Source organism: Eptatretus burgeri, chromosome 2 (genome assembly GCF_056783735.1).
Source record: "Eptatretus burgeri isolate ZD-2024b chromosome 2, Ebu_testis_v1, whole genome shotgun sequence".
Lineage (NCBI taxonomy): Eukaryota > Metazoa > Chordata > Myxini > Myxiniformes > Myxinidae > Eptatretus > Eptatretus burgeri.
The window spans coordinates 158,495,014-158,522,448 of NC_140962.1; the positions used below are offsets into that span (position 1 = coordinate 158,495,014).

At 38.6% G+C, this 27,435-nt stretch overlaps 1 protein-coding gene across 26 annotated transcripts in view; it reads left to right on the forward strand.

The window, feature by feature from the left end:
* LOC147033690 (NACHT, LRR and PYD domains-containing protein 12-like) overlaps positions 1-27,435 on the forward strand; it is a 1,146,930-nt gene that overhangs the window by 613,362 nt on the left and 506,133 nt on the right. For 17 of the 26 annotated variants that reach the window (XM_085871777.1, XM_085871800.1, XM_085871791.1 and 14 more), the window contains 2 exons: positions 18,408-18,491; positions 26,346-26,426. The exons of 6 other annotated variants lie outside the window; for them this stretch is intronic. In XM_085871777.1, the coding sequence (XP_085727903.1) occupies positions 18,408-18,491; positions 26,346-26,426 (165 nt within the window). The remainder of the gene's footprint in view (positions 1-18,407; positions 18,492-26,345; positions 26,427-27,435) is intronic. 3 more of the 26 variants (XM_085871798.1, XM_085871801.1, XM_085871787.1) reach the window with 1 other exon arrangement.

Consider the following 27,435-nt stretch of genomic DNA (forward strand, 5'->3'; position numbering starts at 1 on the left):
TTGAGATGTTTAAAGTCCAATGTTGTTAATGCTCCTTGGGTTTGGTTCTCAATCATTGAGTGAAGGAATTCCTTCTCCATCAGTCTCAGTATTTGTTGGGGTGGGAGGGGGGAGGGTGGAGGGGGTAATTTTTCCGTTTTCTTTGGATCTGCAGAATTTCCTTTTTCAAAATGACCTTTGTTCTCCGTTCTTCTTGTGTTGCTAATAAACAACATTTTTGGGAAATGTTCCTAACTTGTTCCTTGGTATGATCCCATCATAAACCCTGATTTATAAACTGATGTTATTGATTTACTAAAACAGACCAAACATCTTTAAACGTGGTCCAAAAAGAGGGGGTTTCGAAAATGGTGACATTTAGTTTCCAGAATGGATGATGATTCAAAGATAACTGTTTGTGTTAACTCACAGTAATGAAGTGGTGATCTGAAAAACCGGATGGGGAAATTCCTGTGGTGGGGGAGAGATTGATAAAGGGTGAATTTACATCGATCCGTTGAAGCCGAGCTCAGGATATCTGGTTATTTGAAACCTGACACCAGGTAAATCTATGGGGCATGGGGTTTTGTTAACACCAGAGATCATGGAATGAAAATATCTTATTACATTGGTTGGTAATTTAGCCGGTCTGGGATGGGATATAACCCGTGCAGGTCAGGAAAATGATCTTTGATATCGATTTGTCTTTTCCTGAAAGTGTGGTTCAGGATTTACAAAATTTGGGTTGTTGATACGTTTGATTCGTTTGTTGTGGGGAAAACCTCCATTTCATAAGATTCCCTTTCAGACATGTCGGAACCACAATCCGGGAAACTTTCAATTACTGGTTCGTCAGGATCTGGAGTAACTTGTGGTGTGTTGTTGTCAGCCTGCTCCATATGAATAGAAGAACGAGGGGGTAGAGGAATTGGAAGAATCTCGGGTATTGTGGGGGGTTAATAGGAGCAGAAGGGGGTAGAGGAGTTGGAGGAACCTCGGGTAGTGTGAGGGGTTAATAGGAGCAGAAAGGGAGTAGAGGAATTGGAGGAACCTCGGGTAGTGTTGGGGGAATTGGGGAATCTGTGACAGGTTGGATAATTTCAGGTTCTTCTTCAGTTTTATTGGTCTGTTCAAACACGTGATGTAAAACAGCTGGCACAGACACTGTTGGGGTTCGAAGGTCGTTATTTGGTAAATTAGGGCATTGTGAAGAAGGGGGGAGAGGAAGCGGGGCACTGAGGGTATGATCGGTTTTTTACCCCTCGGCCCGAATTGGGCTCAGTGGTATTGTCATCATAGGCGTTGTCTGTCCAGGCGTGTCAACTTTTTGTTTCCGTCAATTTCGAGGAGAACGCCTTGTCCGATTAAATCCATTTTTGCTGGGTGTGTTGGGGCTGGGTTTCGGAAGGTTCCTTTCGACATTCAGTGCGATGCGATATCCAATATGGCGGTGAGGGCAGCCATCTTGAATTTGGTTTCCGGACAATAACTTGAGAACGGCTTGACAAATTGATTTTATTTTTTATTTTATTTTGCAAAGCAAAAATAAATGTTAAATGACATCACAGATGGGGTGCTCTGCTTTTCTTTTCTTTTTTCTTCTTTTTTTTCTACTTGCACTTGATCTGGTGTTGTGTGTGTGCGTGCGTGTGAGCGTCTGCCGTGCTACGATTTTCTATATGGCCACCATCTTGAAATCGGTTTGCGTCAAGGGGCTGAGGGGTTACGCCCGCTTTGCGGTGTTATTTTTTCCTTTTATTTTTTTAATGGAGTCTCGATGGAGTTCGTCCTCATTCACACGAGAGGGAGACGGAACAGTTTTACTTTTAATGTTTTCCAGAGATGGAGTATAATTTACCTCCATAGCATTTTGGGGGAACATCTCAGGTACAGGTAGAGAGTCTGCATTCTCATGTGCGAGGGATTCGTACCGGTTGCTCGTCATCGTCTGGTCAGAGAGAAACGATCCCGGTGTTTCTAACTCGATAATTACCACCTTCTCTTTACGAGGTGTTGATGAATCTTGAGGAGTTTTCCTCTTCCTCAATGAGGAAACGACCGGAAAACCATCACAGATGTTCATATTATCAGGAGGGTTTGAGGTTGATATTGTATCGTCTGTCACAGTAACCGGGGTCGTGCTCATGACAATGTTGGGAGTTGGAGGTGAAGCAGTATTGGCGGGAGAGGATGTCTGATGCCGATTTGGGACAGAAACGTTGAAATATCCGAAGTTTCCAGAAGTTAATCCTTTTAACGTTTCCGTTGATGAGTAGTCTTGGTAATCGTGGTTATTGATACGAAATTAAAAAACTACGTTTTATACTTTATCAGCGTTCGATGTGGAAGTACAATTAACACGTCGCGGGAAAGAGACGATGTGATTCACCTGTTCGTTCCGACAGGCCAAAGTAACATTTTGATCTGGGACACGACAGGACCAAACCGAGGCAGCTCCACAAACAGTGTCTCACACTTTATAAATGGCGGGACAATTGATATAACGATCTTTACATCTGGGGGGTCGAGGGGGAGAAACCAGAATGAAGTGTCCGTTGTCTGTTGACAAACCAGACACTTATAATTGTTGAAATGGAGGGACTTGGTTATAATCCCACAATCATATAATTGTTTATGGAGAGGGACTGGGTTATAATCCCATAATTATGTAATGGTTTATGGAGAGGGATTGGATTATAATCCCAGAATTATGTCATGGTTTATGTGGAGGGACTGGCTTTTCATCCCATAATTATGTAATTGTTTATGGAGAGGGACTAGGTTTTAATCCCATCATTCGAGAATTGTTGATGGAGGGGGACTGAGTAAAAAATCCCATAATTATGGAATGGTTTATTTGGAGGGACTGGGTTATAATCCCATAATTATATAATTGTTTATGGAGAGGAACTGGGTGATCATCCCAGAATTATACAATTGTTTATGGAGAGGGACTGGATTATAATCCCATAATTTTGTCATGGTTAATGTGGAGGGACTGGGTTGTAATCCCATTAATATATAATTGTTTATGGAGAGGGACTGGGTTATAATCCCATAATTATATAATTATTAATGTGGAATGACTGGGTTGTCATCCCCTAATTATATAATTGTTTATAGAAAGGGACTGGATTATAATTATATAATTGTTTTGAGAGAGGAACTGTGTTTCATCCCATAATTATGTAATTGTTTACAGAGAGGGACAGGGTTATTATCCGCATAATTATGTAATGGTTTTTGTGGAGGGACTGGGTTACAATCCCATTATTATATAATTGTTTATGAAGAGGGACTAGGTTGTAATCCCATAATTATATAATTGTTTATGGAGAGGGACTGGGTTGTGATCCCAGAATTATATAATTGTTTCTGGAGATGGACTGGGTTATAATCCCATAATTATAGAATTGTTTCGGGAGAGGGCCGAGGTTATAATCCCATAATTATCTCCTTGTTTATGTGGAGATACTGGGTTAAAATCACATAATTATGTAATTATTAATATGGAGGAACTGGGTTATAATAACATAATTATTTATGTTGAGGGACTGGGTTATAATCACATAATGATATCATTGTTTTAGGAGAGACTGGGTTATAATCCCATCATTGTGTTGCTGTTTAGGTGGAGGTCTTGGTAATATCCCATAATGATATAATTGTTCAGAGGAGGGACTGGGTTATAATCCCTTTATTATGTTATGTTTTATGTGGAGGGACTGCGTTATCATCCCATAATTATATCATTGTTTATGTGGAGGGATTGGGATATAATCCCATAATTATATGATTATTTATGAGGAGGAACAAGCTAATGATCCCATCATTATATCATTGTTTATGTGGAGAGACTGGGTTATCATCCCATAATGAAATAATTGTGTGTCCAGGGACTTGGTTATCATCCTATAATTATGTAATTGCTTATGCGGAAGGCCATGTTTATAATCCCACAATAATAGAATTGTTTATGGAGAAGGACTGGGTTTTAATCCCATCATTATATAATTGTTCATTGGAGGGATTGGGTTATAATCCCATAATTATGTCATGGTTTGTGTGGAGGGACTGGGTTATTACCGATAATTTTGTCATTGTTTATGGAGAGGGACTGAGTTATAATCCCATATTATGTAATGTGGTTTATGGAGAGGGACTGGGTTATAAACCCATAATTATGTAATGGTTTATGGAGTGGTCCTGGGTTTTAATCCCATCATTCAACAATTGTTTATGGAGAGATGGGTTATAATCCCATAATTATATAATTGTTCATGGAGAGGGAATGGGTTATAATCGCATAATTATGCAAAGGTATATGTGTAGGGACTGGGTTATAATCCCATATTTATGTCATGGTTTATGTGGAGGGACTGGGTTATAATCCCATAATTATATAATTATTGATGGAGAGGGACTGCGTTGTATATAATCCCATAATTATGTCATGGTTTTTAGGACGGACTGGGTTGTCAACCCATCATTATATAATTGTTTATCAGAGGGATTAGGTTATAATCCCATAATTATGTAATGGTTTATGGAGAGGGACTGGGTTATAAACCCATAATTATGTAATGGTTTCTGGAGAGGGACTGAATTATAAACCCATAATTATGTAATGGTTTCTGGAGAGGAACTGAGTTTTAATCCCATCATTCGAGAATTGTTTATGGAGAGGGAGTGAGTTATAATCCCACAATTATATATTGGTCTATGTGGAGGGACTGGGTTATAACCCCATTGTTATATTATTGTTCATGGAGAGGGACTGGGTTATAATCCTATAATTATGTAATCGTTTATGGAGAGGAACTGGGTTTTCATCCCATCATTCGAGAATTGTTTATCGAGAGGGTGTGAGTTATAATCCCACAATTATATATTGGTTTATGTGGAGGGACTGGGTTATAACCCCATTGTTATATTATTGTTCATGGAGAGGGAGTGGGTTATAAACCCATAATTATGAAATGGTTTATGTGGAGGGACTGGGTTATAATACCATAATTATGTCATGGTTTATGTGAAGGGACTGGGATATAATCCAATAATTATGTAATCGTTTCTGGGGAGGAACTGAGTTATAATGCCATAATTATATAATTGTTAATGGAGAGGGACTGGGTTATAATCCCATAATTATGTCATGGGTTTTGTGGAGGGACTGGGTTACAATCCCAGAATTATATAATTGTTTCTGGAGAGGGACTGGGTTATAATCCCATCATTCGAGAATTGTTAATGGAGAGGGAGTGGTTTATAATCCCTCAATTATACATTGGTTTAAGTGGAGGGACTGGGTTATAATCCCATAATTATGTAATTGTTCATGGAGAGGGACTGGTTTGTCATTTCATCATTATATAATTGTTTATAGAGAGAGACGGGGTTATAATCCCATAATTATATAATTGTTTTGAGAGAGGGACTGGGATATAATCCCATAATTATGGAATTGTTTATAGACGGATTGGTTTATAATATCATAATTATGTTATTGTTCAAAGACGGACTGGGTTATAAACCCATAATTAAGTAATGGTTTATGTGGAGGGTCTGGGTTGTTATCCCATAATTATGGAGTTGTTTATGGAGAGCGATTGAGTTATAATCCCAGAATTATGGCATGGTTTATGTGGAGGTACTGGGTTGTTATCCCATAATTATATAATTGTTTATGGAGGAGGACTGGGTTATCATCCCAAAATTATACAATTGTTTTTGGAGAGATACTGGGTTGTGATCCCATATTTATATAATTGTTTGTGGAGAGGGACTGGGTTATAATCCGATATTTATAGAATTGTTGACGGAGAGGGATTGGGGTATAATCCCATGATTATGTCATGGTTAACGTGGAGGGACTGGGTTGCAATCAAGTAATTATGTAATTATTTATATGAAGGGACTGGGTTATAATCACATCATTATATAATTATTTATTTGGAGGAACTGGGTTTCAATCCCAGAATTATTTCATTGCTTTAGGAGGGACTGGTTTATCTTCCCATAATTGTGTTGCTGTGAATGTGGATGGACTTGGTTATAATCCCATCTTTATGTCATGATTTATGGAGAGGAACTTGATTATAATCCCATCATTATGTAATGGCTTCTGGAGAGGAACTGGGTTTTAATCTCATCATTCGAGAATTGTTTATGGAGAGGGAGTGTGTTATAATCCCACAATTATATATTGGTTTTTGTGGAGGGACTGGGTTGGAAGCCCATAATTAGAAATTGTTCATGGAGAGGAACTGGGTTATAATCCCATAATTATGTACTGGTTTATATGGAGGGACTGGGTAAAAATCCCATAATAATAAAATTGTTTATGGAGAGGAACAAGCTTATAATCCCAAAATTATATAATTGTTTATGGAGAAGGACTGGGTTATAATCCCAAAATTATATAATTGTTTTTGGAGAGATACTGGGTTGTGATCCCATATTTATATAATTGTTTGTGGAGAGGGACTGGGTTATAATCCGATATTTATAGAATTGTTGACGGAGAGGGATTGGGGTATAATCCCATGATTATGTCATGGTTAACGTGGAGGGACTGGGTTGCAATCAAGTAATTATGTAATTATTTATATGAAGGGACTGTGTTATAATCACATCATTATATAATTATTTATTTGGAGGAACTGGGTTTCAATCCCAGAATTATTTCATTGCTTTAGGAGGGACTTGTTTATCATCCCATAATTGTGTTGCTGTTAATGTGGAGGGACTTGGTTATAATCCCATCTTTATGTCATGATTTATGGAGAGGGACTTGATTATAATCCCATAATTATAGAATTGTTTATGGAGAGGGAGTGGGTTATAATCCCACAATTATATATTGGTTTTTGTGGAGGGACTGGGTTGGAAGCCCATAATTAGAAATTGTTCATGGAGAGGAACTGGGTTATAATCCCATAATTATGTACTGGTTTATATGGAGGGACTGGGTAAAAATCCCATAATAATAAAATTGTTTTTGGAGAGGGACAAGGTTATAATCCCAAAATTATATATTTGTTTATGGAGAGGAACTGGGTTTTCATCCCATCATTCGAGAATTGTTTATGGAGAGGCAGTGGATTATAATCCCACAATTATATAATTGTTTATGGAGAGGGTCCGGGTTGTGATCCCAGAATTATATAATTGTTTGTGGAGAGGAAATGGGCTGGAACCCAAAATTATATAATTGTTTCTGGAGAGACACTGGATTATAATCCCATAAATATAAAATTGTTTTGAGAGAGGAACTGAGTTATAATCCCATAATTAGGAAATGGTTTATGTGGCGGGACTGGGTTATAATCCCATAATTATATAATTGTTTTGAGAGAGGGACTGGGCTATAATCCCATAATTATGTAATTGTTTATAGATGGACTCTGTTATAATCCCATAATTATGAAATGGTTTAAGTGGAGGGACTGCGTTTTAATCCCATAATTATATCATTATTTATGTGGAGGGACTGGGTTATAATCCCATAATTATATAATTGTTTAGAGAGAGGGACTGGTTTATAATCCCAAAATTATATCATGGTTTATGCGGAGGGACTGGGTTTTAACGAATAATTATGTCATTGTTAATCGAGAGCGACTGGGTTATAATACCATAATTATATAATTGTTCATGGAGAGGGACTGGGCTATAATCCCATAATTACACAAACCCCCCCATCCACTTTCTCAACAATCCACTGGAAGAAGTCTTTTCTTTCAAGCTTCTGGGTCTCACTATCTGCCATGACCTTTCCTGGGAAAGTCACATTTCCAACCTTGCCTCAAAAGCCAGTCGCCGACTGGGAATCCTCCGTCGTGCAAAGTCCTTCCTCGGCCCTCTTGAGGTCCTGACTACTTACAAAGCTTTTGTCCGTAGCCTGATGGAGTACTGCTCTCCCCTCTGGGCTGGTGCTCCTGCCTCCCACCTTTCTCGACTTCACGCTGTCGAAACCAGGGCTTTTAAGATCATTGGCATCTCCCGCAATGAAGCTGAGTCTTTGGGCCTCTCACTCAATCACCGCAGGTTGGTCGGTGGTCTTTCTGTCTTCTACCGACTCCTCTCCAGCCTTGCCCCCCCTGCTCTCTCTGCGATTTGTCCCAACCACATTTCCACAGGGCGCTCAAGGTCCGCCAACAACCCCCTTCTGGTAAAACTACCAAAATCACGAATCACTGCTCATCTTCACTCTTTCATTCCTCTTTTTTCCCGCCTTTGGAATAAACTTCCTCACTCTATTCTTTCCCATTCTTCCCTCCAGGCTTTCAAAACAGCTGTTCACCACCACCTCTTATCTTCCCCCATCCAAATCCTCGATCTTTTCTACCCCCGATAATCCACCCAAGCCCACTTCCTTCAATTCTCCTGCTTTCCTTCCTGAAAGTCCCTGTAATGTCCATCTTCTCCTCGCCATGTTCCCCGTCCCATCCCCATCCCTCTCCCTTCCACAGTTCACCTGTGTCTGTTCCCCAATGTTTTGTCCCTTCCACTCCCACCCCTCTTGTCTCATGCCTCCTTGCTGTGAGTTGTGTGTTAGCTCTCATACGAGCCTCGACCAAGGTATACAAAAAAAAAAAAAAAAAAAAAAAAAAAATTATGTAATTGTTTATAGATGGACTCTGTTATAATCCCATAATTATGTAATGGTTTATGGAGAGGGAGTGGGTTATTAACCCATAATTATGTAATGGTTTATAGAGAGGGACTGGGTTATAATCCCAAAATTATGAAATGGTTTATGTGGAGGGACTGGGGAAAATACCATAATTATGTAATGGTTTCTGGAGAGGGACTGAGTTATAATGCCGTAATTATATAATTGTTCATGGAGAGGGACTGGGTTATAATCCCATAATTATGTCATGGTTTTTGTGGAGGGACTGGGTTATAATCCCAGAATTATATAATTGTTTATGTCGAGGGACTGGGTGACTATCCATAATTATATAATTGTTTCTGAAGAGGGACTAGGTTATAATCCTATAATTATAGAATTATCATGGGACTGGGTTATAATCCCATAATTATATAATTGTTTATCGAGAGTGACTGGGTTATAATCCCATAGTTATATAATTGTTGATAGAGAGTGACTGGGTTATAATCCCATAATTATATATTGGTTCATGTGGAGGGACTGGGTTATTATCCCATAATTATGTCATGGTTTATGTGGAGGGAATGGGTTATAATCCCATAATTATGTAATGGTTTTTGTGGAGGGACTAGTTTATAATCCCATAATTATATAATTGTTTATGGTGAGGAACTGGGTTATAATCCCATAATTATATAATTGTTTATGTGGAGGGACTGGGTTGGAAGCCCATAATTAGAAATTGTTCATGGAGAGGAACTGGGTTATAATCCAATAATTATGTATTGGTTTATATGGAGGGACTGGGTAAAAATCCCATTATAATAAAATTGTTTATGGAGAGGGACAAGGTTATAATCCCAAAATTATATATTTGTTTATGGAGAGGGACTGCGTGATAATCCCATCATAATGTCATGGTTTCTGGAGAGGGACTTGGTTCGAAACCCATAATTATGGAATGGCTTCTGGAGAGGAACTGGGTTTTCATCCCATCATTCGAGAATTGTTTATGGAGAGGGAGTGGATTATAATCCCACAATTATATAATTGTTTATGGAGAGGATCTGGGTTGTGATCCCAGAATTATATAATTGTTTGTGGAGAGTAAATGGGCTGGAACCCAAAATTATATTATTGTTTCTGGAGAGACACTGGATTATAATCCCATAAATATAAAATTGTTTTGAGAGAGGAACTGAGTTATAATCCCATAATTATGAAATGGTTTATGTGGAGGACCTGGGTTATAATCACATAATTATATAATTGTTTTGAGAGAGGGACTGGGCTGTAATCCCATAATTATGTAATTGTTTATAGATGGACTCTGTTATAATCCCATAATTATGAAGTGGTTTATGTGGAGGGACTGCGTTTTAATCCCATAATTATATCGTTATTTATGTGGAGGGACTGGGTTATAATCCCATAATTATATAATTGTTTAGAGAGAGGGACTGGGTTATAATCCCAAAATTATATCATGGTTTATGCGGAGGGACTGGGTTTTAACGAATAATTATGTCATTGTTAATCGAGAGCGACTGGGTTATAATACCATAATTATATAATTGTTCATGGAGAGGGACTGGGCTATAATCCCATAATTATGTAATGGTTTATAGAGAGGGACTGGGTTATTAACCCAAAATTATGTAATGGTTTATAGAGAGGGACTGGGTTATAATCCCAAAATTATGAAATGGTTTATGTGGAGGGACTGGGTTATAATACCATAATTATGTAATGGTTTCTGGAAAGGAACTGAGTTATAATGCCGTAATTATATAATTGTTCATGGAGAGTAACTGGGTTATAATCCCACAATTATATGATTGTTTATGGAGAGGGCCTGGGTGATAATCCCATAATTATATAATTGTTTCTGGAAAGGGACTGGGTTATAATCCCATAACTATATAATTGCTTATGTGGAGGGACTGGTTTGTCATCCCATAATTATATAATTGTTTTGAGAGGGGGACTGGGTTATAATCCCATAATTATGGAATTGTTTAGAGACGGACTGGTTTATAACCCCATAATTATGTAATTGTTCACAGAGGGACTGGGTTATAATATCATAATTATGTTATTGTTCAAAGACGGACTGGGTTACAATCACATAATTTTGTAATTATTTATATGAAAGGACTGGGTTATAATCACATCATTATATAATTATTGATATGGAGGAACTGGGTTTCAATACCATAATTATATCATTGTTTTAGGAGGGACTGAGTTATCATCCCATAATTGTGTTGCTGTTTATGTGGAGGGACTTGGTTATAATCCCATCATTATGTCATGGTTTATGGAGAGGGACTTTGTTATAAACCCATATTTATGTAATCGCTTGTGGAGAGGAACTGGGTTTTCATCCCATCATTCGAGAATTGTTTATGGAGAGGGAGTGGGTTGTAATCCCACAATTATATATTTGTTTCTGTGGAGGGACTGGGTTATAAGCCCATAATTATATAATTGTTCATGGAGAGGGACTGGGTTATAATCCCATAATTATGTCATGCTTTTGTGGAGGGACTGGGTTATAATACCATAATTATGTCATGCTTTATGTGGAGGGACTGGGTTATAATACCATAATTATGTCATGCTTTATGTGGAGGGACTGGTAAAAATCCCATAATAATAAAATTGTTCATGGAGAGGGACGAGGTTATAATCCCAAAATTATATTTTTGCTTACGGAGAGGGACTGGGTATTAATCCCATAATTATATCATGGTTTATGTGGAGGGACTGGGTTGTCATCCCATAATTACATTATTGCTTTTGGAGAGACACTGGATTATAATCCCATAATTATAAAATTGTTTTGAGAGAGCAACTGGGATATAATCCCATAATTATGTAATGGTTTATGTGGAGGGACTGGGTTATAATCCCATAATTATATAATTGTTTTGAGAAAGGGACTGGGTAATAATTCCATAATTATGTAATTGTTTATCGATGGACTGGGTTATCATCCCATAATTATGTAATGGATTATGTGTAGGGACTGGCTTATAATCCCATAATTATAAAATTGTTTAGAGAGAGGGACTGGGTTATAATCCGATAATTATGTAATGGTTTTTGTGGAGGGTCTGTGTTATAATCCCATTATTATATCATGGTTTATGTGGAGGAACTGGGTTGTTATCCCATAATTACAGAATTGCTTATGGAGATGGTCTGCCTTGTAATACCGCAATTATGTCATGGTTTTTAGGACGGACTGGGTTGTCAACCCATCATTATATTATCGGAGGGATTGGGTTATAACCCCATAATTATGTAATTGTTTATGTGGAGGGACTGGGTTTTAACCAATAATTATGTCATTGTTAATGGAGAGGGACTGAGTTATAATCCCATAATTATGTAATGGTTTCTGGAGAGGAACTGGGTTATAATCCCATAATTATATAATTGTTAATGGAGAGGGAGTGGGTTATAATCCCACAATTATATATTGGTTTATGTGGAGGGACTGGGTTATAATCCCATTGTTATATAATTGTTCATGTAGAGGGACTGGGTTATAATCCCATAATTATGAAATGGTTCATGTGAAAGGGACTGGGATATAATCCCATAATTATGTAATGGTTTCTGATGAGGATCTGAGTTATCATGCCATCATTATATAATTGTTCATAGAGAGGGACTGCGTTGTAATCCTATAATTATAGAATTATCAGAGGGACTGGGTTATAATCCCATAATTATATAATTGTTTATGTGGAGGGACTGGGTTGTTATCCCATAATTATATAATTGTTTAGAGAGAGGGACTGGATTATATTCCCATAATTATATAATTGTTTTTGTGGAGGGACTGGGTTATAAGCCCATAATTATGTAATGCTTTATGGAGAGGGACTGGGTTATAATCCCATAATTATATAATTGTTTTGAGAGAGGGACTGGGTTATAATCCCATAATTATTTCATTCTTTTTGAGACGGACTGGGTTATAATCCCAAAATTTGTCATGGTTTATTTCGAGGGACTGGATTATAATCCCATAATTATGTCATGGTTTATGTGGAGGGACTGGGTTGTTATCCCATAATTATATAATTGTTTCTGGAGAGGGACTGGGTTATGATCCCATAATTATATAATTGTTGATGGAGAGGGACTGGGTTATGATCCCATAATTATATAATTGTTGATGGAGAGGGACTGGGTTGTGATCCCATAATTATATAATTGTTTATGGAGAGGGATTGCGTTATAATCCCATAATTACAGAATTGTTTATGGAGAGGGACTGGGTTATAATCCCAGAATTATGTCATGGTTTTTGTTGAGGGACTGGGTTGTAATCCCATAATTATAGAATTGTTTATGGAGAGGAACTGGGTTATAACCCCATCATTACGTCATGGTTTGCAGGACGCACTGGGTTGTCAACCCATCATTGTATAATTGTTTATCGAAGGGATTGGGTTATCATCCCATAATTATGTCATGGTTTATGTGGAGGAACTGGGTTGTAATCCCATAATTATAGAATTGTTTATGGAGAGGAACTGGGTTATAATCCCATAATTATGTTATGGTTTTTAGGACGGACTGGGTTGTGAACCCATTATTATATAATTGTTTATCGGAGGGATTGGGTTATAATCCCATTATTATCTCATGGTTTATGTGGAGGGACTGGGTTATAATCTCATAATTATGTAATGGCTTATGGAGAGGGACTGGGTTCAAACCCATAATTATGTAATCGTTGATGGAGAGGTACTGGGTTTTAATCCAATCATTCGAGAATTGTTTATGGAGAGGGAGTGGGTTATAATCCCAAAATTATATAATTGTTTCTGGAGAGGGACTGGCTTATCCTCTCATAATTATACAATTGTTAATGGAGAGATACTGGGTGATAATCTCATAATTATGTCATGGTTTTTGTGGAGGGACTGGGTTATAATCTCATAATTATAAAAGTGTTTATGGAGACAGACTGGGTGATAATCCCATAATTATAAAAGTGTTTATGGAGACAGACTGGGTTATAATCCCATCATTATAAAAGTGTTTATGGAGACGGACTGGGTGATAATCCCATAATTATAAAAGTGTTTATGGAGACGGACTGGGTTATAATCCCATAATTATAAAAGTGTTTATGGAGACGGACTGGGTTATATCCCATAATTATAAAAGTGTTTATGGAGACGGACTGGGTGATAATCCCATAATTATATAATTGTTTCTGGAGAGGGACTTGGTTGGAATCCCATAATTATATAATTGTTTATGTGGAGGGACTGGGTTGTCATCCCATAATTTTATAATTGTTGAAAGAGAGGGACTGGGTAACATCCCGTAATTATAGAATTGTTTATGGAGAGGAACTGGGTTATAAACCCAGAATTATATAATTGTTTATATAGAGGGACGAGGTTATAATCCCATAATTATGGAATTGTTTATGGAGAGGGACTGGGTTATAATCCCATAATTATAAAATTGTTTTGGCAGAGGGACTGGGTTATAATCCCATAATTATAAAATTGTTCATGTGGGGGGACTGGGTTTTAAGCACATAATTATATAATTATTAATATGGAGGAACTGCGTTATAATCACATAATTATATCATTGTTTTAGGAGAGAGTGGGTTTTTATCCCATCATTGTGTTGCTGTTAATGTGGAGGTCTTGGTAATAATCCCATAATGATATAATTGTTCAGACGAGGGACTGGGTTATAATCCCTTTATTATCTGATGTTTTATGTGGAGGGACTGGGTCACAATCCCATAATTATATGATTGTTTCTGTGGGGGGACTGGGAAATGATTTCATAATTATATCAGTGTTTCAGTGGAGAGACTGGGTTTTCATCCCATAATTATGACATGGTTTATGTGGAGGAACTGGGTTATAATCCCATAATTATGTCATGGTTTTTAGGACGGACTGGGTTGTCAACCCATCATTTTATAATTCTTTATCGGAGGGATTGGGTTTTAATCCCATAATTATGTCATGGTTTATGTGGAGGGACTGGGTTATAATCCCATAATTATGTTATGGTTTCTGTGGAGGGACTGGGTTATAATACCATAATTATGTCATGGTTTGTGTGGAGGGACTAGGTGATAACCAATAATTATATAATTGTTTATGGAGAGGGGCGAGGTTATAATCCCATAATTATATGATTGTTTATTTGGAAGGACTGGGTTGTCATCCCATAATTTTATAATTGTTTATGGAGAGGGACAAGGTTATAATCCCATAATTATGTAATGGTTTATGTGGAGGGACTGGGTTATAATCCCATTATTATATAATTGTTTCTGGAGAGGGACTGGGTTGTGATCCCATAATTATATAATTGTTTCTGGAGAGCGACTGGGTTATAATCCCATAATTATAGAATTGTTTTGGAAGAGGGACTGGGTTATAATCCCATAATTATGTCATTGTTCATGTGGGGGGACTGGGTTTTGCGCACATAATTATATAATTATTAATATGGAGGAACTGGGTTATAATCACATAATTATATCATTGTTTTAGAAGAGAGTGGGTTATAATCCCATCATTGTGTTGCTGTTAATTTGGAGGTCTTGGTAATAATCCCATAATTGAAAAATTGTTCAGACGAGGGTCTGGGTTATAATCCCTTTATTATCTTATGTTTTATGTGGAGGGACTGGGTTATCATCCCATAATTATGTCATTGTTTATGTGGAGGGACTGGGTTACAATCCCATAATTATATGATTATTTATGTGGGGGGACTGGGAAATGATTTCATAATTATATCAGTGTTTCAATGGAGAGACTGGGTTGTCATCCCACAATGAAATAATTATGTGTCGAGGGATTGGGTTTTCATCCCATAATTATGACATGGTTTATGTGGAGGAACTGGGTTATAATCCCATAATTATGTCATGGTTTTTAGGACGGACTGGGTTGTCAACCCATCATTTTGTAATTCTTCATCGGAGGGATTGGGTTATAATCCCATTATTATGTCATGGTTTATGTGGGTGACTGGGCTATAACCAATAATTACGTAATTGTTTATGAAGAGGGACTGGGTTATAATCCCATAATTATGTCATGGTTTTTAGGACGGACTGGGTTGTCAACCCATCATTTTGTAATTCTTCATCGGAGGGATTGGGTTATAATCCCATTATTATGTCATGGTTTATGTGGGTGACTGGGCTATAACCAATAATTATGTAATTGTTTATGAAGAGGGACTGGGTTATAATCCCATAATTATGCAATGTGTTTTGTGGAGGGACTGGGTTATAAACCCATAATTATGCAATGGTTTATGGAGAGGGCCTGAGGTATAAACCCATAATGAAGTAATGGTTTTTGTGGAGGGACTGGGTAATAACCCCATAATTATGCAATGGTTTATTGAGAGGGACTGGGTTATAACCAATAATTTTGTTATGGTTTATGGAGAGGAACTGGGTTATAAACCCATAATTATGTAATGGTTTATGTGGGTGACTGGGTTATAACCAAATATTATGTAATTGTTTATGGAGAGGGACTGGGTTATAATCCCATAATTATGTCATGGTTTATGTCGAGCGACTGGGTTATAACCAATAATTATATGATTATTTTTGGAGAGGGACTAGGTTATAATCCCATAGTTATGTTATGGTTTCTGTAGAGGAATTGGGTTTTAATCCCATCATTTGGGAATTGTTTATGGAGAGGGAGTGGGTTATAATCCCTCAATTATACATTGGTTTATGTGGAGGGACTTGGTGATAATTCCATAATTATAGAATTGTTCGTGGAGAGCGACTGGGTTATAATCCCATAATTATGTCATGGTTTATGTGGAGGGACTGGGTTATAATACCATAATTATGTAAAGGCTTATGGAGAAGGATTGGGTTATAATCCCATAATTATGGAATGGTTTATGGAGAGGGATTGGGTTATAAACCGAAAATTATGTAATGGTTTATGGAGAGGGATGGCGTTATAATCCCATAATTATGTCATGGTTTATGTCGAGGGACTGGGTTATAACCAATAATTATATGATTGTTTATGGAGAGGGACTGGGTTATAATCCCATAGTTATGTTATGGTTTCTGGAGAGGAATTGGGTTTTAATCCCATCATTCGTGAATTTTTATGGAGAGGGAGTGGGTTATAATCCCTCAATTATACATTGGTTTATGTGGAGGGACTGGGTGATAATCCCATAATTATAGAATTATTCATGGAGAGCGACTGGGTTATAATCCCATAATTATGTCATGGTTTATGTGGAGGGACTGGGTTATAATACCATAATTATGTAAAGGCTTATGGAGAGGGATTGGGTTATAATCCCATAATTATGGAATGGTTTATGGAGAGGGATTGGGTTATAAACCCAAAATTATGTAATGGTTTATGTGGAGGGACTGGGTGATAACCAATACTTATATAATTGTTTATGGAGAGGGACGAGGTTATAATCCCATAATTATATAAATGTTCATGGAGAGGGACTGGGTTATAATCCCATAATTATGTAATGGTTTATGTGGAGGGACTGGGTTATAATACCATAATTATGTCATGGTTTATGTGGAGGGACTGGGTGAGAATCCCATAATTATATAATTGTTTCTGGAGAAGAACTAGGTTATAATCCCATAATTATATAATTGTTTATGTGGAGGGACTGGGTTGTCATCCAATAATTAAATAAATTTTTTTTATAGAGAGGGACTGGGTTATAATACCATAATTATGTTATGGTTTATGTCGAGGGACTGCGTTATAATCCCATAATTATATAATTGTTTATGGAGAGGGACTGGGTTGTGATCCCATAATTATATAATTGTTTATGGAGAGGGACTGGGTTGTGATCCCAGAATTATATAATTGTTTCTGGAGAGGAACTGGGCTCTAACCCAAAATTATATAATTATTTCAGCAGAAGGACTGGGGAAAAAATCCCATAATTATAGAATTGTTTCCGGAGTGGGCCGAGGCTATACTCCCATAATTATGTCCTTGTTTATGTGGAGGGACTGGGTTATAATCACATAATTATATAATTATTCATATGGAGGAACTGGGTTACAATAACACAATTATATAATTCTTCATGTGGAGGGGCTGGGTTAAAATCACATAATTATGTAATGGTTTATGTGGAGGGAATGGGTTCTAATCCCATGATTAGGGAATGGTTTTTGTGGAGGGACTGGTTTTAATCCCATAATTATATAATTGTTTCTGGAGAGGCACTGCATTATAATCCAATAATTATAGAATTATCAGAGGGACTGGGTTATAATCCCAAAATTATATAATTGTTTATGTGGAAGGACTGGGTTATAATCCCATAATTATATAATTGTTTTGAGAGAGGGACTGGGTTATAATCCCACAATTATGTAATTGTTTATGGAGAGGGACTGGGTTATAATCTCAAAATTATGTAATGGTTTATGTCGAGGGACTGGATTATAATCCCATAATTATGTCATGGTTTATGTGGAGGGACTGGGTTGTAATCCCATAATTATATAATTGTTTGTTTGGAAGGACTGGGTTATAATCCCATAATTATATAATTGTTTATGTGGAGGGACTGGATTATAATCCCATCATTATATAATTGTTTATGTGGAGGGACTGGATTATAATCCCATCATTATCTGGTGTTGATATGATTTATAAACATAACTATTGAAATGGTGAAAGTATTCCCAAGGTTCTCCATGTTGTTTACAGAATGATAATCTCAGGGTTTTTCTCTTTCCCTCCTTTCCCATCAGTTTGAGTCGGAATCCCATCGGTGATGAGGGACTGGAGGGGTTGATGGAGGGTCTGAAATCACAAACAAAGTTACAAACCCTCAGGTGAGTGAGAAGGGGATTTTGGGGGGAAATAAAAACATCGTGACGTCATAATCCCTGATCGTGTCCCTGACGTTCTCGAGGTGAACCTTGACCTCCATTATGAACCTTTGGTTGAACTTTGTACTTCACTTGTGTTCAGAGAGGGGAATGGAAGGGACAGCTGGTTCTGTGTGGGGATCATTGGGGTGAATGAAGAGGGAATGAGGAACAATGATTGATACACCACTCGTGTGAATGATAAACGGCTTCACATAAATCATTTTGAACATTCAACGTTTCATTCTCTTGTGGTGAAGGTTCGTAAATGAAAAAGGGAACGAAGAATGTTTTCTGAGATCACGTGATCGATATGTTTGTGGACCTTGGTAAATGAGGGTTAAAGTGAAGAGTGAAGTTGTAACGTTGAAGAAGAAGAAGAAAACATCAAGGTGAACCTGAACTCTCAACGTGACGTTTGTGGATCATTTTTGGTCCAAACCCCGAATGATCCATTTACACCATTTAAACACCAATGTTGGACCCGTGGTGTCGAACTCAGGTGATCGTACCACGTGGTGCCGAAGGTGCTCCTTCAGAGAGGGGGGGTGGAGGGTGGGGGGTTGTGATGGGAGTGGGGAAGGGGGGTTGTTACGGGGTCATATGGAAGAGGGTGGGAAGGGGGGGGGGTTGTTACGGGGTGTAATGGAAGAGGGGGGGTGGGGAGTTGTTATGGGGTGTAATGGGAGTATTTTTGGGGGATTGATCTTATTTTAACCAGAGTTGGTGCCAAAGCCACCCAATGCTCACCTGTTTATACATTTATCGTTTTTAAAAGACGAGTCTAATAATATTTTACGTAAAGCATTGCAGTGAAGTCTGATCCAAATAATTTTAAAGCAATATATGTATTTGTATATTGTAATCAGTAACAAATAGTGTGGTGGATAAAAACATTAGAATGGAAATAACTTGCACCAAAAACTTTAACATTTTCACGCTCACGCCGGGGGTATCGCAATAGATCTCTGTTCTTCGAACACGTGAACTAAAAACGAGAAAACTTCGAATGAAGAGATCGTTTGGACCGTCATGTCTTTGTCACATCTTCATCGTTTTTTGACAACCTGGACCATCCACCTGTACACAGGTATTACCATGTACATGTAAAACAAACAAAGGTGTGTCACCACGCTGCACAGGTAGAAAACACAGCGGACCTTGTGGTGCTCCGTGTGGTTGCAGACTGAGTGCCTCAACAACAATAACCACAATATGTTTGATAAAGAAGAATCTGATGAAGATGAAGGTCTTGGATATAAATAAACATCATGATGGAGGGGATTCGGGTACAAACTGTGATTTCGTTTCCTCCACAAACACACACAGGGTTATACAAACCAAATAACACAACATTACTTACTATATATTATGGGTCATCAAAATCATGATGACAATCATAATAATTACAAATATAATAATCATTATAATAATGATTATCACAATAATACTTGTAGTGTCGGAATTTCTCCACATTTTGTAGCCATGGAATGAAAAACACCTGTTGTTGGCTTGGTGGTTAGGGTGGTGGCTTGGTGGTTATGGTGTTGGCTTGGTGGTTATGGTGTTGGCTTGGTGGTTAGGGTGGTGGCTTGGTGGTTAGGGTGATGGCTTGGTGGTTATGGTGTTGGCTTGGTGGTTATGGTGGTGGCTTGGTGGTTAGGGTGATGGCTTGGTGATTATGGTGTTGGCTTGGTGGTTAGGGTGTTGGCTTGGTGGTTAGGGTGATGGCTTGGTGGTTATGGTGTTGGCTTGGTGGTTAGGGTGTTGGCTTGGTGGTTATGGTGTTGGCTTGGTGGTTATGGTGTTGGCTTGGTGGTTATGGTGTTGGCTTGGTGGTTATGGTGTTGGCTTGGTGGTTAGGGTGATGGCTTGGTGGTTAGGATGATGGCTTGGTGATTATGGTGTTGGCTTGGTGGTTAGGGTGTTGGCTTGGTGGTTAGGGTGTTGGCTTGGTGGTTATAGTGTTGGCTTGGTGGTTCTGGTGTTGGCTTGGTGGTTGTGGTGTTGGCTTGGTGGTTATGGTGTTGGCTTGGTGGTTTTGGTGTTGGATTGGTGGTTAGGGTGTTGGCTTGGTGGTTATTGTGTTGGATTGGTGGTTAGGGTGGTGGTGATGTGGATTTTTTTTAACCCACCTTGTTGTGATCGTTGTCCTCCTGAAGGATTCTAACTGACCGATTGTGGAATCCTATTTGACTTCAGACAGAGTTTAATGTTTGTCCGATTTGATTATAAAATCCTACAAAAACCCTATCGACACTGATAAAACTGATGTCCACACAAGTCCTTCCTTGTGAAACAATTTATTTCCTAATTATACACCATACACTTCTCACCCTTGTACAATGAACTTAAGAATCCCCATTTGTTTGCAATATTATTTGGTTCTATTTCATTTATTCTTACTTTAGTTAACAGTTAGACCAACCCGATTCAATTCACTTCTACATTACATCAGAGAGTTTTATTCTAACTTGGTACTTGGTCAGTTCCAAGGAGTACGAGCCACTGAGAAACTATACTTCCTCACGTGCTCGTACTTCAAACTTTTAGATTTCAAAGCATTTTATACTTCCATGAGAGAGAGAGGTTGGGGGATATTCACCCAGACTGTAGACGTGTCCTTTAGACGAAAAGCCACTTCGTACATTTTCTAAGCAAAGGTTCATTTATCAGCTCGGTCACTCTGCTCCAGAACAACACATTTCTTATCATTTAGGGCAAAAGTCTTTTGGCCAGAAATGACAGCCAATTCAACTTGCAGCATAAAAGTTACATTTCTGAAACTCCATTTGTTACAATTTAAAATACATTAATATAAGTTTTTCCCCCACACTACCCCGTTTTTTTTTTTAAGGAAAATTTGAATAATTTTTCTGACACATGATTACCATGTCCCATTCCTGAAGGAGAAAAGATTTCCATTATTCAAGTTCAATCAACAATGGCAGCGAGTGTTCATATCAGAAAATGAGTGAGTTTCCATTTAGTTTATGGCCTGTTCATCAGCATGTGTCACACATTGAAAACATGCTACCCGAAGTCAGAAGATAAACAGGTCAGGGTGTGGATAGAGCGGCACCCCACGGGAAACACAATCGAAGCACTCCTTGAGCTGAGGAGAAGGTAGATGTGGGCGAGTACAAGCTTGGGCCGGACACTGGGTTGAAGGAGCGCAGTGTGGAACTCCAGGCCTGTCATACATTGAAGCAACCACAGCAAGTTCACGATGTATTTGCAGAGCAGTAATCGAAAGTGTGGCTGAGAACATTCCTCCATGCAGGCACCACACAATGCCGACGTGAACACTTTGCTCAACCTTCTCCTTAGTGGGTTTTTTCTTTCTTTTCCCACATTGCTCCATCTTATCTCCTCAGGAAGGGGAGGGATAATCATGTGTTGAATGCTCAATCACCCAAATCTGGCTTCTCCCATCGTCCAATCTTTGTGTGGAAACTTCATTTAGATGAAATCGTACATTGCTTCAAAGACTGCTTTCAACACTCCGAAACAAACAAAGCATCAATTAAACACCAATCAATAAACGTCATGGGCACATGTAGTTCTACAAGACTAACAAAGATTCTTATGGAAGCATTTAACTTGCATTATATGTCATATCAATATTTTAATCCCTTTCCTTGTTATTTCCCAAAACAACATACTAAAATATACAGAAATCCCAGTTGTACGTATTCTCAAAACATCCATCTCATTTGCTATTTCCATCGACAGTTTAATTCTCTGATATTTCTCCATCTGTTCACTTCTCTCTCACCAAAACAGCAAACATGCTGCCATTTTCCAACTCACATACACAAACCATCTCTCACTTCCTCCGACCTTCTCAATTACGAATCCATTTTCCTTTATCAAAACAAATAAATCATTTTAAACAGTTGTACAAAAATTGTCAAATCACTTGTCAAATCACTTGTCAAATATCATTTAAATTCCAGCTCAAACACTCTGTCGACACATGCAGCTACACCCTCCACAATCTTTATCCCAGTCTTAGAAAAGCATCTTAAACTTCAGACTAATAAACATCCAAACTCTCTTAAACAACTTTTTGGTCAAAACAATAAAATATTTCCTTTTAAAATCCATAAATGAAAAATTAAATCTTCAGCATCTATCAAATTAAATCATGAATTTACCTTGACTGAATCGATCAAAGGATTACACTGGGTTGTTTGCCATTGCCTTCCCAGCACAAGTTCAGGTAACCTCAACATTCGCAGACGAATAAAACAATATTTCAACGTCCATCCGAGGGAATCATCTATTATCTGTGAATTGCCCCACGTGCTAAGCATCATCAAATCATTAAAATCATTCCAAATCACGTTTCTACATTTAAATCACATACAGTATATCCACATTCACAATTGTTATTTCACAATTTATTCAAAATCCCGATGATTGTAAAATAAAACCGACACTTTTTCCGAAATGGACTTCACTTTAAACAAATTCAGTCGAGAGGGTGCGCCACAAACACCAAGGAACAAGGAACAGGAAGTTCTCTCCACATCCGGTGGGAAGAAAAAGGAAAAAACTCTGACAGGCAAAACCCACAGTTTGCATTACTCTGTCATGGCTTCAACACATACACTAAACAGCATTGCATATCATAGACTCGCGTGTGATCACGTGACAAATACCAATCACATTTCTATCTCATCCTCTTGAATCTGCATATGAATCGAATTTCACACCTAAAGCAAAGGCTCGAACAAAGACTCAGTGTAAAGATAGGCCACCCCCCACAGATCAAGTGGAGGGGGTCTCACACAGTGTAGTTTGCGACCTTCACGTGGAAATACAACGCCAAGAATGTATAACATGCCATTTCAAACAAACGCACAGCTCAACTCAGCACGAGTTAAAATATCGTCAAAATCCCAACAGAACACGTTTCATTGCAGTGAATATTGGAATCGCACAAGTTTCATTTTTTACTCTCAGGAACACATGCATCTCAATGCAAATCACCCACCATGCTCCCAGCCGGTTAATCGTCTCCTGCACTCTACAAAACGTTTCGTGCAAATCATTGCATTTACAAATCCGTAAAACCTCCACACAATATAATATAACAACCTCACTGCCAACAAACTTCCAGTGAGTTCAATGAACAAAAAGTAACTCTTATAACTCTTACAAACAGGTAACTTATAATATTTATCTATTTTAACCCTATCTCGGCGTCTCAGCCGTGTCCTCGGCCTCTCTCTCACAGCCGGTCTGTATCAATGCAAACATGTGGCATGTCGCTTCATCATGCCCATTTAATTACGCGTCTGGCTCCTTAACGAGCCTCTTCTTGTCATGACTCCTCTTCTTCTCCAGCACTTTTCTTAAACAACTACAGTACTTATCGTTTACTTTAAAACGGACTCCCTCCGCCGGATCCTCTTCTTTCTCTCAATAAAATTATCTGACAATGAACTTTTCTTTGTTCGAAATGCGTTACCTGCTGAGAGCGCTCTCCCTTACCTTCGCTCAAGCACTTGTCGTTCCTCCAGGCACTGCCTCCGGCAGATTAAGCACCTCCGGTCACGAGCACCGCACCAACGTCGCTTCGAATCCGAGTCTCGGCGCCAACTGATGTGGATTTTTTAAACCCACCTTGTTGTGATCATTGTCCTCCTGCAGGATTCTAACTGGCCGATTGTGGAATCCTATTTGACTTCAGACAGAGTTTAACGTTTGTCCGATTTGATTATAAAATCCTACAAAAAAAACCCTATCGACACTGATAAAATTGAGTTTTATTCTAACTTGGTACTTGGTCAGTTCCAAGGAGTACGAGCCACTGAGAAACTATACTTCCTCACGTGCTCGTACTCCAAACTTTTAGATTTCAAAGCATTTTATACTTCCATGAGAGAGAGGTTGGGGGATATTCACCCAGACTGTAGACGTGTCCTTTAGACGAAAAGCCACTTCGTACATTTTCTAAGCAAAGGTTCATTTATCAGCTCGGTCACTCTGCTCCAGAACAACACATTTCTTATCATTTAGGGCAGAAGTCTTTTGGCCAGAAATGACAGCCAAATCAACTTGCAGCATAAAAGTTACATTTCTGAAACTCCATTTGTTGCAATTTAAAATACATTAATATAAATTTTCCCCCACAGTGGCTTGGTGGTTATTGTGTTGGATTGGTGGTTATGGTGGTGGCTTTTGATCCTCGGGTCCTGAGTACAAGCCCTGGCTCGGTGAATTAACACCAGGGGGGTTGACTCAGCCTGTCATCCTTCTGAGGTCGATGAAATGAGTTCCAGTGCAGCAACCAAATGACTCCACATGAACTGAATGGGAATCAACGGATTTATTTATCTGGTATTGGTGTGGTGCAGGCATGATGGGCCGAATGGCCTCCTCGTGTGAAAAAATTTCCTTTTAATTCCTTGTAATAAAAAGGCTGAGGGGTGGAGGGGGGGAAGAGGGGGGGGTTTAGGGGTGGCGGTGGTAGGGGGTGGGAGGGGGGTATTTTACATTGTTGTTTCCAATGTTTGATTGTTTTTGATATTTCATGAGTATTTGATGTTATTATATTCAGTAATAATAGAGGATTGTTGAACCGTCCATATTGAACACACACGTGGTTAGTTATAATTAATTAAACTGGATCCCAACGGGAAAAAACGAAATGTAATTAAAAATATTTATTAATATTTGTGATTGTGATGATAATAAATTCTCAGATATTTAAATATTGTTTCATTATTTCACTGAGTATCATCATTATGTCCATTTGGAAGTAATATCATCGTTTTGTATCATTATCAGTGGAATTATTTAATATAGGGGTTATTAAAAAAGTCTCGGAAAACGTAATTGTACCCTAATAGGAAGATTACGTCATAGTTTGGTAGTGTGCACCTCGAGAACGTGACACCCGGTCATGTCGAGTTCACAGGGTCTCCTTCGTGTATTTATGATAATTTAAGGAATTTCCACCAATGTGTGAACGGAATTTATAAAATGGACCCTTGGGTCCCACACCAAGGGATGGGATGGGGAAAAGCTGGGGGTACAACCCCCCATGTAAAATATCCCTTCTTGTAGAATAGTTATTGTAACAGAAACACTGTTTGGACCGAGAACATGTGATGATCGATTGTGACGGAACCAAGGGGAGAAATTAAACACTGAAGGGTTCCTTGTCATCACTGATCAGCCAATCAGGGCCTTGAAACACCGTCGTGGATCAAACAACAAAATCAACCACTGATTTAGATTCCTGGACAATCCTCTCTACGTGTGTCTGTCTCTCTCTCTCTCTCTCTCTCTCTCTCTCTCTCTCTCTCTCTCTCTCTCTCTCTCTCTCTCTCTCTCTCTCTCTCTCTCTCTCTCTCTCTCTCTCTCTCTCTCTCTGATTGAAAGTGAATTTATCCAGTTTTTCACCTCATTAGCTTCTTCAACAAACTTTCAAATTTCACACAAACAAACCAAGTGAGCAGAACTTACCTCGCCACACCATTCTGTCCCCATTTCCCACCACTCCCACCCCGGTCCGTCCCCATTCCCCCCCTCCCCCGTTTATATAACTCGAACCTGTTCATTGAGATGTTTTATTTATTTATTTCTCTTTTATACAAACTTGTTTCCACGATCCAGGGGACGATGTCTCACGGAAAGGGGGTTTGTACTATTATCGGTCACGTGACCTTCAACGTGTTCATTTTCAGGTTTTTTAATTATCTCTTAACCTGTAACAAAGATCCTTCGAATAGAACTCGTTTATCTCGAACTTTCTACTGATGTTTCTTTGTTTCACTCCTTGGAGTTTTTATCTCTTCCCAGGTTAGAGGGATGTGACCTGAGTACCAAGTCTGGGCCCATCCTGAGGGACCTGAAGAACATTAACAACTTGGAGGATCTTGAGTGAGTCCTGAACTGTTATTGATGTTTTTGTTCTTCTTCTTGTTCTTCTGTTTCCCTGAACACGGATTAGTGAATTCCCATCACAGGTTTATAAATAAACTCCATGTTTAATTTCCTGTAAACTCACCTTTTCCTCGTGCTCTGTTCGCGCGTTTTTGGAGTAGTGCGGCCTGTCATTTACACCACTCTTTAACTTACCTTCATGAGTGTTTGTAATTACACGATTCGAGTGTGTGAGTGATGCTGTGATTTAATGTACACTCTGAACACCATGAACACGTGATCGTTGTAAGAGATGATGTGGGATACATAGATTTCCTCCCTCCTCCTCGTTTTCCCGCCTTCCCGTCCCTCAGTTCCTGAAACCCTCCATGTTCGGTTCGTCCTTTTGGTCACGTTTTCACCATTTTGTGTGTTAATTGTTCTTCTGTAATAAGTGAACCCTTTGTAATCATGACTGGAAAGGGTCCGTGGTGTAGCGAGGTTGGTAGTGTGAACACAAGACGGAGGAAGGTGATCAGTGTTGAATTAAAAATGGATGTTTTAGGACGGGATGAAAGAGATGATCGTACAGCTGATAGGAAGGTGAAGTGAAGCCGTTTACCGATAGTTGTTGGTAGTTTTGGAACTTCCGGAAGAGTTACAACTACCACAACATCAGAATGACCGGAGAGGATGCTGTTGCCCACACCGAGACCGCCGAGAAGGTTCCATGATGGAGGAAGATGGATATTCTCCAAAACAAATGTTGAACATTGATGAGACGGGTCTGTTTTGTTGGAGGACGTCACGTGGGAGGTACATTTCTCATGAGGAGAAGATCACACCTGGGGGGGTTAAAGGAGAGAAAGATCGCTTCACGCTGATGTTGGGAGGAGACGCTGAAGGTGATTGTACATTGAAACCGTTCAGGGTTTACCATTCAGAAAATCCCAGGGATATGAAGGGATATGTTAAAAAAATGTCTGCCTGTCCATCGGTATTCAAATACCAAGGGCTGGATAACAGG